The sequence below is a fragment of the Cynara cardunculus genome (assembly GCF_001531365.2).
Source record: "Cynara cardunculus var. scolymus isolate 2C chromosome LG 1, CcrdV1, whole genome shotgun sequence".
Lineage (NCBI taxonomy): Eukaryota > Viridiplantae > Streptophyta > Magnoliopsida > Asterales > Asteraceae > Cynara > Cynara cardunculus.
The window spans coordinates 1,219,003-1,237,228 of record NC_037528.1 but is presented as its reverse complement, the minus strand read 5'-3'; the positions used below and the strand labels follow the sequence as shown (position 1 = coordinate 1,237,228).

At 33.6% G+C, this 18,226-nt stretch overlaps 3 protein-coding genes across 3 annotated transcripts; 2 read left to right on the top strand and 1 right to left on the bottom strand.

Annotated features, from left to right (window-relative positions):
- Positions 1 to 86: 86 nt before the first annotated feature.
- On the top strand, positions 87 to 4,700 carry LOC112511971 (DEAD-box ATP-dependent RNA helicase 7). Its single transcript, XM_025117733.1, has 15 exons — positions 87 to 494; positions 589 to 825; positions 1,119 to 1,253; positions 1,361 to 1,507; positions 1,618 to 1,729; positions 2,017 to 2,087; positions 2,208 to 2,362; positions 2,465 to 2,576; positions 2,693 to 2,794; positions 2,874 to 2,934; positions 3,030 to 3,198; positions 3,282 to 3,378; positions 3,470 to 3,564; positions 3,692 to 3,825; positions 4,199 to 4,700. The coding sequence occupies exons 1-15, from the start codon at positions 201 to 203 to the stop codon at positions 4,429 to 4,431; spliced, it is 2,154 nt and encodes a 717-aa protein (XP_024973501.1). The 5' UTR covers positions 87 to 200; the 3' UTR covers positions 4,432 to 4,700.
- Positions 4,701 to 5,175: 475 nt separating this feature from the next.
- Positions 5,176 to 7,467, top strand: LOC112511027 (cytochrome P450 704C1-like). Its single transcript, XM_025116395.1, has 5 exons — positions 5,176 to 5,647; positions 5,755 to 5,970; positions 6,156 to 6,770; positions 6,866 to 7,066; positions 7,178 to 7,467. The coding sequence occupies exons 1-5, from the start codon at positions 5,258 to 5,260 to the stop codon at positions 7,358 to 7,360; spliced, it is 1,605 nt and encodes a 534-aa protein (XP_024972163.1). The 5' UTR covers positions 5,176 to 5,257; the 3' UTR covers positions 7,361 to 7,467.
- LOC112511035 (alpha-L-fucosidase 1-like) lies at positions 7,411 to 10,244 on the bottom strand. Its single transcript, XM_025116407.1, has 3 exons — positions 9,691 to 10,244; positions 9,118 to 9,357; positions 7,411 to 8,176 (listed from the first exon to the last, which is right to left on the bottom strand). Exons 1-3 carry the CDS (start codon positions 10,230 to 10,232, stop codon positions 7,495 to 7,497), a joined length of 1,464 nt encoding a protein of 487 aa, XP_024972175.1. The 5' UTR covers positions 10,233 to 10,244; the 3' UTR covers positions 7,411 to 7,494.
- Between the last annotated feature and the right edge of the window lie 7,982 nt (positions 10,245 to 18,226).

Below are 18,226 nucleotides of genomic sequence, written 5' to 3'. Positions count from 1 at the left end.
CGAAATCCAACGGCTCAAAATTCACTTCTCCAGTTTTCCTTATAAAATATCGCAAACCCTAAACCTTCATTCCTCCTCTTTCTCCTCTCTCTCTCTCTCTGCTACTGCAACGCCACCGCTAAATCCTATTTAGCAGGAAAGAGTGAAGAGAACGCCTCCATCTTCTATATCTCTTTGCACCCATTCTATCACACATAGCCATGCCTTCCATTGCCGTTTTGTCTGAAACCCTAACCCCATCATCCGACCTCACAACCAAGCCTAAGAAGATGAAGAATATCACCTCCGAAACCGTCGGACTCGAATCTTCGATTAAAAAGAAAGAGAAGAAGAGCAAGAAAGACAAGTCTGCATCTCAATCGACTGATCCTTCTTCCGATACTGAAAAATCCGAGAAAAAGGTTAAGAGGAAACGTAAGGCTTCTTCGGATACAGATAACGACGAAGGGAAAAGCGATACCAGTTCTGAGTTAGGCGAGCCTGTTAATATCAAGGTATGTTAGATGTTTTCCGTGTTGCTTTAGTTTCAAGCTTAATTCAAATACATTTATTTTGAAATTTAAATATATTGTTTGGAAAATTTTCAAGACTGAGGAGTCGATGAAGAAAAGTAAGAAGAAAAAGATGAAGACGGTTGAGGTAGATGAAGAGGAGGTTGTGATTAAAGAAGACAATCCCAATGCCGTTTCCAAGTTTAGGATTTCTGAGCCATTGAGGAATGCTTTGAAGGCCAAGGGGATTGAGGCTTTGTTTCCTATTCAGGCTCGGACCTTTGATTCGATTTATGACGGTCTTGATTTGATTGGGAAAGCTAAAACTGGTCAGGTATTTGGATTACTTTCAAAATCTTCCTTCACGTATAATTTGTGGCAGTGAAAAAAACCCTAACCAATTGGGGTTTCAACATTAAGTGAATTCCAAGCTAATTGGGTTAAACTATTATAAAATTCTATTTCTAGGGTTTAGACTCTTAGGGTTAAATCTTGTAAAAAAGTGAAGCTTGAACCACAAATAAGTATTTTTAGGTTTATGCACATGAATAATGGAAAGATGTAAGCTTATACTGGCTATAAGATTTATTAGAAGCAGTTGCTAATTGGTTATTTATAATTATATAGGGAAAAACATTGGCATTCATTTTGCCAATATTGGAGTCCTTAATAAATGGACCGGAGAAAGCATCACGAAGGACCGGATATGGCAGGGCACCAACAATTCTTGTGCTTTTGCCAACTAGAGAGTTAGCAAAACAGGTATTATGGCTGAAGCTTTTGTTAATATGTTCCATCTTTAGTCTTTGCTCTATATGTTCTTATTAATTTGCAAGTTCTTTATGCTATCTGCGGTGTTTATGTTATAGGTATTTTCAGATTTTAAAGCCTATGGTGAGGCTGTGGGTCTAACTGCGTGTTGTTTGTATGGTGGAGGAGGAGCATCCATTTCTCCTCAAACTGTGCAACTGAAAAGAGGGGTGGATATTGTCGTTGGAGCAGTTGGCCGTGTTAAGGTGCTACATAATAACTACATTGTTGTTAAATACAGTTGTTTTCAACAGCATTGAGTGTAACTTGTATTTCATAAAGTGAAATCATCATTTAATATGATAACGACGTGCAGGATCACATCGAGAGGGGTAATCTTGACTTGTGCTCATTGAAATTCCGTATCCTTGATGAAGCTGATGAAATGTTAAGGCAAGGCTTTGTTGAGGATGTTGAATATATTTTAGGCAAGTGTTTTTACTGTTTTCAGATTGAATTCTGTTGAAACATCTTATTGGTTTGTGAAATTGATTCGATTTAGCCATTTGGGTTTTATTAGTTTTATGCTTGAGTTTCTGGAAAATGATGCCAGCAATTTTTACACATTTTATATACATTTGATTTCTTGAAAGTGTTGAACATAATCTTTCATTTCTTGAAAGGCTGAATATTTTGTGTCCTTTTTATTTATTTATTTATTTATTGTTATTGGGTTATTGCATATGGCTGACTTCAGTTCCTTTTGTCCCTGAAGGCAAGGTGAATGATGCTAGCAATGTTCAAACTGTTCTGTTTAGTGCAACATTACCATCTTGGGTGAATCAAGTATGATTTTTCTTCAACATGTGGCTCATTTGATTGATTCATTTACAGAAATTATTACTGTTTTTTTTTGCATAAGACTGATCTATAGTTATTTTCTTCTTCCTTTTGTTGTCTCATCAGATTGCATCGAAGTTTTTGAAACCAAACAAGAAGATTGTGGATCTTGTTGGTTTTGAGGTAATGAAGGCTAGTGAGAATGTGAGACACATCATCATGCCCTGCTCTAGCTCAGCGAGGTCCCAGGTCATTCCTGACATCATTCGTCATCACAGCAGGTTAGTTATTTACAATTTGTAGATGGTCAAAAATCTTAGCAATTTGCTGATATTTTTGAAAATTTGTACAATTTTCTCACTTGATGTTCTGTATATTTTCAGTGGAGGACGAACTATTATTTTCACTGAGACGAAGGATTATTGTTCTGAACTTTCTGGACTGCTAGTTGGTGCTCGTCCTCTTCATGGGGACATTCAGCAGTCTGTGCGTGAGGTAGGCTTCCAATTGACTTGCTTTTTTAGACATTGTCTTGCACTCCGTTAATGTGTCATTTTTTTCCAGCTTTATTTTGCATATGTTTTTGTTAAAGGTGGTGATCTTTTTAATAGGCAACACTTGCGGGATTCCGATCAGGCAAGTTCATGACACTAGTTGCTACGAATGTTGCAGCACGAGGATTGGATATTCATGATGTTCAGTTGATTATCCAGGTATGATCAAATCAAAATCCTAAATCATACTTTCAACTGTCTTTTTTGTTGTACTGAATTTTCTTTTTCCATTCTCCAGTGTGAACCACCCCGTGACGTTGAAGATTACATTCATCGATCTGGGAGGACAGGAAGAGCAGGTAATTCCGTTTTTTTGATATATGTCTCGTATAAGAATCCAAATCTTTTGGTTCCTTTAATTTATTAGTTGCAAATTTGCTTTCACTTTCTCCAGGAAATTCTGGTGTTGCCATTACGCTTTATGAGCCAAGGAGATCTAATATCTCCAAGCTAGAAAGAGAAGCAGGTGTTAAATTCGAACACGTATCTGCTCCTCAACCGGCTGATATTGCAAAAGCAGCTGGTGCAGATGCGGCAGAAGCAATAATTCAAGTTGCTGATAGGTACCATATTTTTTTAGCGAAACTGTTTATTAGCTCCACGGTTAATAGCTTCCTGACTTTGCATATTTGTTTTAAAATTGTAGCGTGGTTCCTGTCTTCAAGTCCGCTGCAGAGGAGTTGTTAAATACTTCTGGACTGTCACCTGTAGAACTGCTTGCAAAGGCGCTAGCCAAGAGTATTGTGAGTATTGTATTATTATTATTATTCTTGTTTCATCTGGTATTCATTCTTATTGTAGGTTAAATGAATTTGGAATGCTTTTTTCCTACAGGGGTATACTGAGATCAAGAAGAGGTCACTTCTGACATCCATGGAGAACTACGTGACACTGCTTCTTGAAGCTGGAAAACCAGTTTACACCCCTTCGTAAGCCTTTCAAACTTTATAAAGTCTATATGTTTTTGTTAGCTCGATGCTTGAATATTTGATGATAGACAGCAGATAACAATCATACAAGATCATGTCATAATTCATCCTGATTTCTTATTTTCAGATTTGCATATGGCGTTTTGAGGAGGTTTCTTCCTGAAGAGAAAGTTGAGTCAATTCAAGGTCTTGCACTAACAGCGGATCAAAGAGGTGCCGTTTTTGACGTCGCTGTGGAGGATTTGGACACTTTTCTTACTGGTATGTTCTTTTTAAAGGTTACCTAAGGGCTGTTTGGTTGGTTTTCCATCAAGTCTTGTATGTGGATAAAATTGTCTGTTTCGATTAATGTGTCTATAGGGAGGGTTTTTGTTTGGAAGGGTGTTTTTGTAGATGGAAGGGGCTATGTTTTTTTAATTGGGAGGCACATGTTCGGAAAAAACTTGGATTTCTGCATAAAGCTCCCACCGAGAATCTAACTAAATAGGCCACTTCCTTTATATCATTAAGCCACTACCAAACAAACATGCCCTAAGATCGGTTATATGTTGTATCAACATGTTGCTATCTTCTGGTGTGTTGATTAAGTCGTAAATGTTTATGGTGTTTACCTTTTGTGGCGACTGTTATGCAGGTCAGGAGAATGCTAGCGGTGTAAGCTTGGAGGTTGTAAAAGAATTGCCACAACTGCAAGAAAGAGAGCAGAGTAGGTCAAGATTTGGAGGAGGTCGTGGTGGTTATGGAGGCGGTGGTGGTGGGTTTTCTCGTGGTGGACGTGGTGGTGGTTTCTCTGATCGTCGGTTTTCTAGAGGCTCTGGAGGTGGAGGCGGTGGTAGAGGCGGTCGTGGGGGGTACAAAAAGTGGTAAAAAGCTTCTTCCATGGTTTCATAGAGGGCCGAAGCAGAGCCTCTGCTATTCTTTGAAACGCATAGCAGTTTTGATCTGATGAAGAAAACATTGTCAGTGTGTTTTTCTATTATTCTTTAGGGGTGTTTTTCAATTTTCCCCATTTTAATTTATTTTATTTCTGTTAAATGTAACGTATACGTTAACAATGGTTCTATTTTATCTAGGATTATAGTATTATCATATAAAAACGAGGTTAATCTGATAGGTGGGTTTGTCTTTGTCTACAACCACTTGGTCCATATATCTTTAACTATGTTGTCTTTTGATTAACATGAATATCTAACCCGTTATGCGAGCGGACTAATCCTACGGTGACTATCTGCATTGCAGATATTTCGGATTAATCGTATTTGAACCTTTGTGGCCACAAGAAATTTTTTATTCTTTCTTGGATTTGAATTTGAGACCTCTTGGTATTTTTAATCTTTGAAGCAAAGTTCAAACCAATTAGATACCATTCTTTGTTAAAGTTTTAGATAGATGATAAAAAGTCGGTAAATAAAACTTGTTCAAAGTATCGGGTATGAGTGTTTTGTTTTTATATTCTTACTACGACTCTTATTTTAACATTTTTATGATCGACGGTTGTATATAACAAGTATAAACCAATATCAACCGTAGATGCAATCCATCAAACATCTGATTTCATAAATTCCATAAAATATTTAGATTAAATAGACTCTTATGAGATAAGAAATTGAATTTACATTAAAATTAAAGGAAAAAAAGTAAACCAGAATTATTAAACATGAGATAAGATATATATGAAACTCATCTAGAGACAATGGTAGTCATTGACCATATGCATCTCCCCAGAATGAAGACTCCCTTCTTCCTAACCTCCATCTTCCTTCTTACTGGTTTTTACATTTTACCGTCTGTCATGATTGCAGTTATCGGAGTTCTTGCTTCTCTTCTGCTTATACCATTAGCTCTGATGCTACTACCTTACTTCAGAGAATTGATGTCAACTGCTCGCCGGCACCGGCCACCGATCGTCGGCCCAATTTCCAATCAGCTCATACACTTCAACAAGCTTTACGATTATATGACATCACTGGCTGAAAACTATCCCACTTATCGTTTCATCAGACCTACACACAGTGAAATCTATACGACTGATCCTGTTAATATCGAGTACATTCTTAAGACCAATTTCTCCAACTACACCAAGGTATATATATATATATTAATTCAATCTCTTCAAGCTTTACGGTTAATTAATGGCAGAAACAGTTGACTTCAGTTTCTGTCGGGTTTTTATTTTTATTTTTTTCACAGGGGGAGTATAATACTTATTTAATGCGAGATCTTTTTGGAAATGGGATCTTTACGGTTGATGGAATGAAATGGCGCCACCAACGGAAGCTTGCAAGTTTGGAGTTCTCAACGAAAGTTCTAAGAGATTTTAGTACGGTTATTTTCAAATCCAACACTGCTAAACTAGCGAAAAGGATTTCGTTACTAGCTGCTGATGAGAAGATGATGGATTTGCAGGTATTATGACACAATAAATCACTTCCAGATCACGAATTAGTCTGAACGTTATCCAAAATCACTTCACATATATATATAAATATGGAAAACCCCCCAAAAAAAATGAAAAAGGAACACAGGTAACCATTCATCTGAACGTTATCCATACAAGTAATTGAAGTTATTTTCATGTTTTGCTGTTGCAGGATTTGTTGATGAAATCGACTTTTGATTCAATATTCAAGGTGGGATTTGGGTTTGATCTTGATACTCTATCAGGGTTAGATGAGGCTAGTAATCGGTTTATGAAAGCTTTTGATGATTCAAATGGTTTAGTCTACTGGCGATTTGTTGATCTTTTATGGAAGGTGAAGAGGTATCTTAATATTGGTTCTGAAGCTGTTCTCAAGGAAAACATCAGAATCATTGATAACTTCGTGTACAAATTAATACGAAACAAGAGGGAGCAGATGGAAGATGGGAATATTTATAAAGAAGATATATTATCAAGATTTCTGATGGAAAGCAAGAATGATCCACAGAATATGACCGATGAGTATCTGAGAGATATATCGCTCAGTTTTGTGATCGCCGGAAAGGATACGTCTGCAAACACTCTCACTTGGTTCTTTTACAAGCTTTGCAAAGATCCTCTGATTCAAGAAAAAGTTGCAGAAGAGCTGAGAGCAGCCATTGAATTCGATCATCATATATCCATGGATGAATTTGCTCTCAAGTTAACTGAAGATGCCCTTGACAAAATGCATTATCTTCATGCAGCTTTGTCCGAAACTCTGAGGCTTTATCCTGCAGTTCCTCTGGTAACTTAAACGCTAGATCATAAACCTATGTTCGATGATTCAAAAACTAATCAACTATACTGCCATCTCACTTGGTTTTTCAACTGTGTTATCAGAATAGCAAGAGTGCAGAGAAAGATGATGTTCTTCCTGATGGCTTAAAGATCAAGAAAGGAGATGGCGTAGGCTATATGTCTTATCCCATGGGAAGGATGACCTACGTTTGGGGAGAAGATGCAGAAGAATTCCGACCAGAAAGATGGCTAAAAAATGGTGTTTTTCAGCCGGAAAGTCCTTTCAAGTTCACTGCTTTTCAGGTATGTTGACACTGAGTTCTCAACTCATGTCAGTGTTGCTAGACGTTCAAACATTTATCAGTTTACAGAAACAAAGAGTCTTGTTAACTATTTCGATATTTGTCTGTTTAGGGTGGGCCAAGAATATGCTTGGGGAAGGAATTTGCTTACAGACAGATGAAGATACTGGCTGCTTTTCTGGTTTATTACTTCAAATTCAAACTGGCGGATGAGTGTAAAGAAGCTACTTATAGAACCATGTTCACCCTTCACATGGATGGAGGGCTTCAATTGAATGCTTTTCCTCGTTTCTGACAACGAAATCGATGCCCGTTTAGCTGTAAATTTTCATAAGAACAATGTAATCACAAGATGTAACCCATAAATGTTGCTTTGTGGATAGATGTAATCACAACTTTCTCGGGAAAAGGTAGAAAAAAAGCAAATCTTTACTTCTCAATTGGGTGCCAAAAAGGATCAAAGTGAAGTCCGATCGAAGAAATTAAAGGGATCCCTCGTGACCCGATTACCCGGATCCTAATAGTATGCCCGGTAACGACTCCATTTTCAAGCCGATGGAGCTTCTTGTATCCCACCGTCGTCCCTTTGGCAATTCGTTTCCCGTCGACGTATATTTCGTGTCTTTTGATCCTCTGTCCCAACCCGATCGCTTCTTGAATCCTCACCACGTTGAATTTCAATTCTTCTTTTGTTGCTCTAATTTCAATCCAATGGTCCTCTTTGCCATCATCATCTTTGGGAGCCCAATACGTCCATAAATGGTCATGATCCAACACCGATTCGGGTCCGAATCCACTACCTTTACCTCCCCTGATGCTACTGGCTTTTACAGAACAATCCTCGGCCAAGTTTTTGGAAAAAATTGTATCGATTGCGCCTTTAAACTCCTTCAATCGTTGAATGTCGTTTGAAGAGATTAATCCGGTGGTGTTTGGTGGAACATTGAGTAACATGACGCAGTTCCGGCCAACAGAATTGTAGTAAATCTGGAGCAAATGGCTGAGTTTTTTGGGAGATTCTGATTTGTGCCAAAACCATCCAGGTCGAATCGAAACGTCGCATTCCGCCGGTAGCCAATCCTTCCCTCTCGGATCTCCGGTGTTCAGATAGCTGCCCAATCACCAACATTACTCCATTAATGGTTTATAATAATTAAAAAAATATAAAGTGTATAAAAAGTAACAAAGTTTAATTTAATTCATATTTTGGTTAACTTATTTTTTAAACTTTTATTTTGATACCTAAGATTATAAGTTTTAAACATTTAAGTATTCGAGTAAAAGGTTGAAACATTAACCGGTTATCATGTTGATGTGGTATCTAACTCAGTATTATTTATGACACTATTAGTGATATTGATTTTTTAAATTTAAAATTAGTCTTTTTTTAATCTAAAATTAATCTTTAATTTGTTACCCAGATACTTAAATGTTTAAAACTTTACATATTATATATCAAAATAGAAATTAAGGTAAAATTCGTTATTTTTTCATGCAATTTACCTTATTAAAAATGAAAATAAAAGAAGCTGCATTTAACTTAAATATAAGATAACATCTCTATATTTTTATGAAAACAAAAGTTTAATATCATATTTGATAATACATGTTAGTAAAATGATTTGTGTATTTAATATCACATGTGATCATTTAGAGTATCACATGTGATATAAGTGTTTGTACGTCTTTGTAAAATGATAGTTTTCTGATTTGATTGGACATACGTAAACCAAGTTTGAGAATATTCATACGAATTTACATATGATATTTCAGTTTTTTTATTTCTATTTTTAAAATTTACATTTGTAATCTTGAATTTTAAGTAATATGTATTAATAAATAGCATTTTGTGCATGAAAAATTGTTTTTAAGAGTTTTTGTCACATGATTTATAATATAGTACAAATAGAAAATAAGAAATTTTGTTTTACAAAAGTAAATTGATGGGTTAAAATTTGTTAGAGATTGAGAGATTTTAGGGGAGGTTGAAAGATCATGGTTTCATAGGACTTTAAAAAATGTACATATAATATTGCATAAGGTACAACTTACTCGACGATGCTTCCATTTCCGATGGACAACGAGGTCCGGTTAATGGTGGACCAACACGTAGTTCCGGCGAACCCATCTTCATTTCCGACCCACCGTACACCGGGACCGGCATCGGAAAATATATTAATAGTGCTTTGTAGTTCCTCGACCATTGAAAACCAATCACTAAAAAGATAACTCATATTTGGCGCATTTGAACCTTTTGCCCCATCAAACCATATCTCGTTTACACTTCCATATCTACATTATATTCTAACACATCAAAATCATGACTAAGAGGCTGTTTGACAGTTATTGAATGGTTCAGTGCAGAATGATTAACAGATTCTCATGATATAGTACAAAATGAAACATAATTGTTTGGTAATTGTTTACAATGAAATCAAAGTGCTTAATGGTTAAGGAATGCCTAAGATACAAAATCATTGAGAGGTTTTTAGAACCATTAAGAAGCAGACTTTTTTTGCCAAACAAGATTCACCTCTTAACGATTCATAATCTGTCTCTTAATTGAACTATTAAAAAGTAAACAAACAAACCCTAAGTTGAAATGTGATTAGTTTGAAGACTTACTTGTTGAGCAATTCTTGTAATTGAGCCATGTAGTATTCATTGTACGGTATTATTTTTCCGTATCGTTTATCATGACGATCCCACGGAGAAAGATACAATCCGATGTCTACACCCCGATCCTTTGCCGCGTCGGTAAATTCTTTAACCACGTCTCCACGGTGGTCCCGCCACGGACTTCCGATGACGGAGTGGTCGGTGTACTTAGATGGCCAAAGACAAAAGCCGTCATGGTGTTTAGCAGTGAGGATCGAGAGGGAGACTCCGGTTTGGACGGCCACGTCGATCCATTGGGCGGTGTTGAGCCCCGTCGGGTTAAAAATGGCCGGATTTTCTTTTCCGGTACCCCATTCGGAGTTTGTAAACGTATTGACTCCAAAATGGTGGAAGAAGATGATCTCTCTTTGTTGCCATTTGAGTTGAGAGTACGACGGAAGGGGTGACACCGGCAACGGCGGTGTGGTTGCGAAGTGGGTTTGAAGTGACGGAGTTAAATTGGAGAGTATAATGAGAGAAGAGATGAGAAGTTGATAGAGATTGGCCATTGACGGTGGTTAGTGGTGGTGGACGGCGGTGGTTATAAATAATGGAGAGTGCGAAAAAGGTATAACGAGGAATAAATCTTGTGAATGGAATTTTGCTTGCAAAGCGTTGGGTGTTGTCGTTTACGTTACTTGTTCAGAGTGGATTCACGGGTTATAATATTCTTTACCATTATATTTTATTTTTTTCACAAAATATTATTATTTTAAATATATAAATGTAATTTAATTACACAAACGGTTCATAATTTATATATTATTATCATCTTAATACATTGTTTTATAAAAATGTTCAAGGATTTTAAAATTCTATTTTTTTAGGATTTTAATTAAATATTAGGATTTTAAATTCGGACAATCTAACAAACCAAATATGAAATTAGAATGAATTTGAAATTGAAATCCATTTCATTACTGCAAATCAAGCCGGAATTATTTTATAAGTAAATGCGGTTTAGGATTCAAATACTTTAATTTTACATTACGTTTTTAGATTAAATTGAATGTTAATGGTTTAAGAAACAAAGATGATGTTAGTTGGAAATACAATAATTGTCAAACACTAAAGTTTTGAGTGCTAAGTTTTTAGGTTAGGTGGGGTGGGGTGGGCTAAAAATAGATATTTATGTAAGGAATAGACGGTATAATAATGAACAGGATTTTTTAAAAGATTGGAACATCTCTGGTCTTAATAAGCTGTAATTTGTAAGATTCTTAGAGGCCGTTTGGTTAGTTTTTCATCTGAGTAGATTTTTTTTCATAAATGGAATGAAGGTGTTTTTTTTAGCCGGAAGATGTTAAGTTTGAAAAAAACTTGACTTTCTACATAAACCTTTCCATTTAAAAGCTTAATGAAATAAGTCATTTTTTATATTATTAAATCAATACCTAACAACCATATATAACTAACCCGAATAAGGTGTAAGTCTCGTTAAGTTGTTAACAAACCATCCTATTCTATTGAAAACTAACTGATATTGTCTCAATCCTAATTAATATACTTATATAAGTGAACATCAGTAAAAACAAAAGCAAACTCGTAAATTAAATCTTATCAACCTTCTTTAAAGGAAAACCATTACTTTATTAATATGAAATATGGTATAAATATTTTTGGCATCTTCAATAGCTCAAAAGGCTTAATAAGACGGTTTTTGACCCTTCTTATGTCAATTACTTTCAACAAAATTACGTTTTAAGAATTAAAAAAATACACAAAAAGAAACAAAATAAAGTATTATACATGATAATAGGTTTTAAAAACTGAACCACAAGGGTGGTGTCTGATTGGTTTGAACTTGACTCCAAAAGATCAAAAGTATCAGGAGGTCCCAGGTTCAAATCAAAGGAGAAATAAAAATCTCCTTGTGGTCACGGAGGTTCAAATGCGATGACTCTGGGCTATTAAAGTTAAAACAAGAAATTTTGAACAAAATGGAATATCACACTATAAATACCCAATTACCTCTATAATGGGTTTAGGCCGTCCTTGGGAAATTCCAATAATATTAGGGATCCAAATTTTTTCCTTAAAATATAATAGTATTAAAAGAATTTAATAAATTAAAGAAACATAAAAAATTGTAGCATATAATAAGAGACAAAAAGAATTTAGTAAATAATAAGGGTCCAAAAATATATCAACTAATTATATTGGAAAATAAAATAAAAATAATAATTGGTCATTCATTATATATTATTGTTTATTGCATCTCTAGTTTTTTTTTTTATCTCCAACAAGATCCAATGATATTGACTATTACTATATCTATATGTTTGACAGTTTTGGTGCTTCAACAATTCAACGTTAAGATCATGTGTTTGTTGTTAATATATACTTTTGTTGAATATTTTTATCAATTTATGTTTCTACTGACTATTGCTAAAACTCGAACGACCTTCAATAAAAAGGTATCTATACCCGAAACCAACACAGTTGGCCCCTAAATGACCACTCAATGATAAAGGAGGTAGGGGGTGTAGAGACAGCTTTTTGTTATGTTGTTCTAATTGTTTTTGGTGATTATTGTAATCTAGTTTTGCTTCTACATAAAATATTTTACTATTGTTTGACAACCAATCTATCGTTCTTATAATTTATGACGCGTTTCATGGTTTTGTAAATAATCAATAAATTTTTCTACTATATGTATTTAGTAATGTCTTTTATATATATCATGGTTTATAAATTTTTTTAATCTTAACATCTTATTTATAGTTAAGTAAAAAAAGAAGGAAAATAGAGTTTAAATATTTTCATCAATTGTTTGACTTATGTATCTTTAATTGATATTCCACCACACTACAAGATTCTATTTAAATGTTCAAACAATCATTTGTTGAACTTGCATATTATATGTTTAATTCATTACTTATAATTATTGGATCTCAATGGATTATATTTTTTTCATGTTCTTATTGATCTTAATTTGTCTACTCGTCCAGAAAACCTTGATAATTTTCTTTATTATTGATATTTCATTGACCCTCACGATCACTTCATTCACACGAATTCTCTTTTTGTATCAAAATAACACATATTTATTGTTATGAACTACATTTTTTTTTTACTTTTTGTAAAATTTATCAACCATAGTTTTTATACTCTTGGTTTCAAGTTACCTAATAAGAAGTATATAAATTTAAGTACTTTCTTATATATCTATAATAAAGATAAATAAGATTTATTTTCTCGGTAAATTATTTACATTTATTGTACTCAATTTTATACTAATGAAAAACATTTATTGAATTTTTTTTCCATACTTACTGAGGGTCACTATAAAAAAAGTCAGCTTTGACGATACGCTTTTTAGAGATGACATGTTTCCGCCACAAGTTATAACAACGACATGTTGTTGTTATATACTAATAAATTCATGTTGAACCAGTACTGATGCGAATCCACTTTTGTAATATCCAGAAATATGGGAAAAGGGCCAAGATCAGATAAAGAGTAAATTACGTTCCTATAGTTTGTTAAAAAAATTAGCAATTTTTTATTCATGTGGTTGAGAAATTGTAATTTTCGTTCTTATGATTTGTAATTCATTGTTATTTTCGTTTTTATAATTTGTAAATTTATTGTTGTTTCGATCCTTGTGGTTTATCATTCTTTGCTGTTTTGGTCCCTTATACTTAAAAAGTTGAAATTAATTCAGAGATAAAAATATTATAGATTTAAATTGTAATTTATATATTATAAGAACAAAAATCGAAATTATTATTAAACTACAAGAACGAATATCGTAATTTACTTTAAATAAAATTTAGTAGTGAACTTGGCAATCCTTATTGGGCCGCCATACGAATGGGCTACGGTGTGGCCATGCTGGGCTTGACCTGATGGATTTTGCCATTTTGTTACGGACTACGGATCTTTTTAAAATTGTGATACCAATTGTAGTATTAATATGATACCTATGTTGTGCATGTATATATTTGTGTTTGAGGGAGTCATTCAATAGAGAACCGGATACTATTGTGATACACACATGAGCCATGTGATACCCAAAATAAAGTAATTAATTTAATTAAAGTAAATTAGAAAATTAAACTAATTAAAGTAAATTGAATAATCAATTCAAATTACTAATTTACCATTTTATGTTATTTTAAGAAAAATATTAATTATCTTAAATGATTGGCTCACGTTGTATCTCACAGTTACCATAAACTAATTAGTTCTCATTTGATTAAGCCCTATAAGACTTGAGATCACGTTGGATCTCACGATTACCATAAACTAATTAATGAACCATATTCATAAGACTTGAGATCACGTTGGATCTCACGATTACCATAAACTAATTAATGAACCATATTCATCTTCCATAAATATTCAAATCATAATAAATGAACTTTTATCATTTCCATAAATATCTTAATTTATTGGGTTGTATTGGTTGTACAAATGCAACAAGTTGTATTTGAAACAAAATCTCTTTCTCTATATATATATCTCTCTCTATATATATGTGTGTCTTTTCAATATTTAGTTTTAAAGAACTTTAGATTTAGAGATTTCAAACTTCTCTATTTTAATATAAATATTGGAACACAAAAACCCTTCAAAAACCACTTTAATATAGTTTTTGGAGATGCATTTAGAGACCCTTTTGTTTCAGCAAGTTTTGCAAAATAGACAAAACCGTGAGAGAGTAAAATCAGGTAAATATAGAGAATTACTGAAAGAAGATTGTTTAAGAGTGAGAAACGATATTTTAATATTATAATCAATAAACGTCTTTGAAATTAACTGTGCGTACCTGAAATGTTTAGAAAATTACAACTTAACCCCTAAATTTTAGAGAATGTGGTTTTAGGCACTATTTGAAATTTGCACTCTTAAAAAAACTTGTAAAAATGAAATTTTAACCAATGTTTCCAATATTTAAATTTCAATAAATTACATAAAGTTCATTTGAGTGTTTTATGGTTTATCAAGATTTTGGAGGGATTATGTCATTGTTGTGTATAGTAATTTCAATAGAATCGTTAGAAAAACAGCCGTTGCATTTTTAGTTATCTCATTTTCAACATTTTTTATGACGATTTATTGACTTGCAGCGAGATATGTAATATTTCTTGGATCGTCTTGGTCAACTAAGGGTTGTCGAAAATTCCAAACAAAAACCCTTCTTGGATAAACATATTTGGGGGTTCATTGCATCAGATACATAACTACTTTAACCACAAAACAAGATTTCTACCACAATGTCTCAACCTCGAATTTATTTTTGCCATTATTAGAAATAAGCACTGTTTATATTGCACCTTCTGTTTTCCACCGACAAGAACCACCAAGATGAAATGTTTTCAGATACCTCAACTATTATTGGTGATGACTTGCACAATGGTCGTGGTGAGAGATGAAGCGTCGACAACAATGGATGCTGTTTGACGATTAAGAATACAAAGACTTCAATAACATAAGAATAAGAGAGCAAAAATAGATCAAAACACCAACAAGAATTACGAATTTAAAGAATTTTTAAAGTTTTTATTTTCGTGTTTGAGATTTGATAATTTTTCAATACCCCATATCACTTGTTGATACTAAAGTCCACGTTAGGTAATGATAAAAAAAAACGAGTTTTAACACCTATGGATAATTAGTAGTTACTTAAATTGTCCAGATGTTACTTTATTAACTATTTAACTGGTCTATCATAATTGGTCTTTTTGTCGAATGTCTAAAAGTCGATTATAGTCCCAATCAAAAAGTGGTCTAGTCCACTTTGATCTAGAAATTGGTTGGACGCGTTAAGCCTAAAATAAGGCCTTCGTTTATGGGCATCACCAATTTGGAATAGTTTTTTTTTAAAGATTAGGAAACCAACCTCTCTACATGTTTATTGTACATATGGAAATCTTGTGGTAACTTAGAGCACCTCCAACAAGTATGTTATAATTTTTGTAAAATATAGTAACAAAAAGTTAAATTATCTAAAATAATTACATTGAACTCCAACAGTTACTCTATTTTAGCAATTTTACCAATAACTATATTATTAAAATATTCAATAAACTAAAATTTCTCTATTTTTAAATATTTAACTTCAATGTCTCCTATAGTTAAAAAGAATTAAATATTATTTATCTCGACTTGTCTATTTTAACATACGGTATAGTATAGCTTTTGGAGCAAAAAAATATACCATAAGTCTTTAAAATATCTATTTTAACATACAAATCAATGTTGTAAATGGTCTTAGGAAAACAATGTTATTACATTGGTTGCAAATTAAATGCTAAAGGCATGAAAAGTAGTCTAATTCAAACCTGATAAAAACCATCTCCCGACTTTTTTTTTTTGATTAATCTGGATATCCAACCCGCTATGCGAGCCGACTAATTCCAGGGCAACCATCTGCTTTGCAGATAGCCCAGAGTCACCGCATTTGAACCTCCGTGGCCACAAGGGGATTTTTATTCCTCCCGACTTTAGGGTGCTTAACGGGGACTGGGAGTAATAGGGGGGAGGAATGGAAATAGAAATTATTAACAGTAGATGGTTGCTGTTATGGTATACCTCTTTGCAATGGCCTATGGCCAAATTACATCCTTTGTGTGGTTGCGTTGTTATCAGTATGAAAGCTTAATTCTTCAGTTATATGAGTTTACGGCAGATGATTTTTCTGTCAACAAGGGTTGGCAAGTTTCAATTGGATATGGGTTGATATAAGGATGAAACTTGGATGTTTGAGGATGGTTATGGAATAAGGTTGACATAAGGATGGAATATGGTTATGCAAAAATCAACAGATGGATGTTTTCGGAGAAATAAGGAGTGTAATTTCTAGATTTTTTTTATCAATGGTAAGGAAAATATACATAGCTTGCATATTATATGTTTAATTCATTACTTATTCTTATTGGATCTCAATGGATCATCTTTTCTTTCATATTTCTTATTGATCTTCATTTGTTCTACTCGTTCATAAAACCTTGATAATTTTCTTTATTATCTCATTAACCCTCACGATTACTTCATTTACACGAATTCTCTTTTGTATCAAAATAACACATAGTTCTTGTTATGAACTAAAAAAATTCTTACTTTTTATAAAAAATTCTTACTTTTTATAAAAATTTATCAACCATAATTTATTCAAGTTACCTAATAAGAAATATGTAAATTTAAGTACTCTCTTATATATCTATAATAAAAATAAATAAGATTTTTTTTTCTCAGTAAATTATTAACATTTCTTGTATTCAATTTTTTATTAATGAAAAACATTTATTGAATTTTTTTTCCGTACTTACCGAGGGTTACTATAAGAAAAGTAAGCTTTGATGATGCGTCTTTTAGAGATGACATGTTTCCGCCACAAGTTATAACAACAACATGTTGTTGTTATATACTATTTCTAATGATAAATGACCTTTAGCGACGACAAAAGTCGTTGCTAAAAGCCTTGTTTTTTGCAGTGGGTCCTGTTTTTACGTTCGCTCATGGCCTATAAAATGTCAGGAACGGGGCTTGAATGGGTTGTTGAATTTTATTTTTTTTGAAAGGTAAGCAAATTTTGTTAGAAAGTATAGTATTTGAGAGTCCACAAGACTCAGATTATGTAAAGTGTAGAAATAAAATAAAACAGACAAACCAACCAAAGAAAATAAAAAAGAAGACATAAACCGAGTGGTAAAGCACCTTGCAACATCGGTGAAGATCTATCTATAACCATCATAACAGAAGTTTCCCGAAAACCATGAAATTCAAGGAATATTAAGGCATTTTGACTGTGACGAAGCCCAAAATAACAAAAAACGGTTGAGAAATTTATTAAAAAAAAAACTAATAAACTAATGTTGAACCAGTAGTGCAATATGCGAATCCACTTTTGTAATATCTAGAAATATGGGAAAAGGGCCAAGATTTAATAAAGAGTAAATTACGTTCCTATAGTTTGTTAAAATTTGCAATTTTTTATTCATGTGGTTGAGAAATTGTAATTTTCGTTCTTATGATTTGTAATTCATTGTTATTTTCGTTTTTATAATTTATAAATTTATTGTTGTTTTGGTCATTGTGGTTTACCATTCTTTGTTATTTTGGTCCCTTGTACTTGAAAGGTAGAAATTAGTTCAGGGATAAAAATATTACGGATTTAAATTGTAATTTATATATTACAGGGACAAAAATCGAAATTATTATTAAACTAGACTAGAGGAACAAAAATCGTAATTTCCTTTAAATAAAATTTAGAAGTGAATTTGGCAAATCCTTATTGGGCCGCCATACGAATGGCCTACGGTAGAGATGGCCAAATGGGCCCGGCCCGGCCCGGGACCGCCGGAGGACCGGGACCGGGACCGACAAAGGACCGGCCCAGGACCGGGACCGGTAAGGACCGGTTATGGGACCGAAAACCGGGACCGGTTAAGGTTTTTGGTAGTTTCGTGGGACCGGGACCGACCGGGACCGGGACCGGTTATGGGACCGACGATGGACCGGCCCGGCCCGGCCCGAAAATTCAAATAATATTATA

Bases quoted from the DNA above. Each gene is read 5' to 3' on its own strand.
- LOC112511027 (XM_025116395.1), top strand. From the start codon at position 5,258: ATGGTAGTCATTGACCATATGCATCTCCCCAGAATGAAGACTCCCTTC. The intron at 5,971-6,155 runs GTATTATGACAC...TTGCTGTTGCAG, and splicing joins AGAAGATGATGGATTTGCAG to GATTTGTTGATGAAATCGAC. The intron at 7,067-7,177 runs GTATGTTGACAC...TTGTCTGTTTAG, and splicing joins TCAAGTTCACTGCTTTTCAG to GGTGGGCCAAGAATATGCTT.
- LOC112511035 (XM_025116407.1), bottom strand. From the start codon at position 10,232: ATGGCCAATCTCTATCAACTTCTCATCTCTTCTCTCATTATACTCTCC. The intron at 9,358-9,690 runs GTAAGTCTTCAA...AATATAATGTAG, and splicing joins TTACAAGAATTGCTCAACAA to ATATGGAAGTGTAAACGAGA. The intron at 8,177-9,117 runs GTAAGTTGTACC...GTGATTGGGCAG, and splicing joins GGAAATGGAAGCATCGTCGA to CTATCTGAACACCGGAGATC.
- LOC112511971 (XM_025117733.1), top strand. From the start codon at position 201: ATGCCTTCCATTGCCGTTTTGTCTGAAACCCTAACCCCATCATCCGAC. The intron at 826-1,118 runs GTATTTGGATTA...ATAATTATATAG, and splicing joins GGAAAGCTAAAACTGGTCAG to GGAAAAACATTGGCATTCAT. The intron at 3,826-4,198 runs GTATGTTCTTTT...ACTGTTATGCAG, and splicing joins TTTGGACACTTTTCTTACTG to GTCAGGAGAATGCTAGCGGT.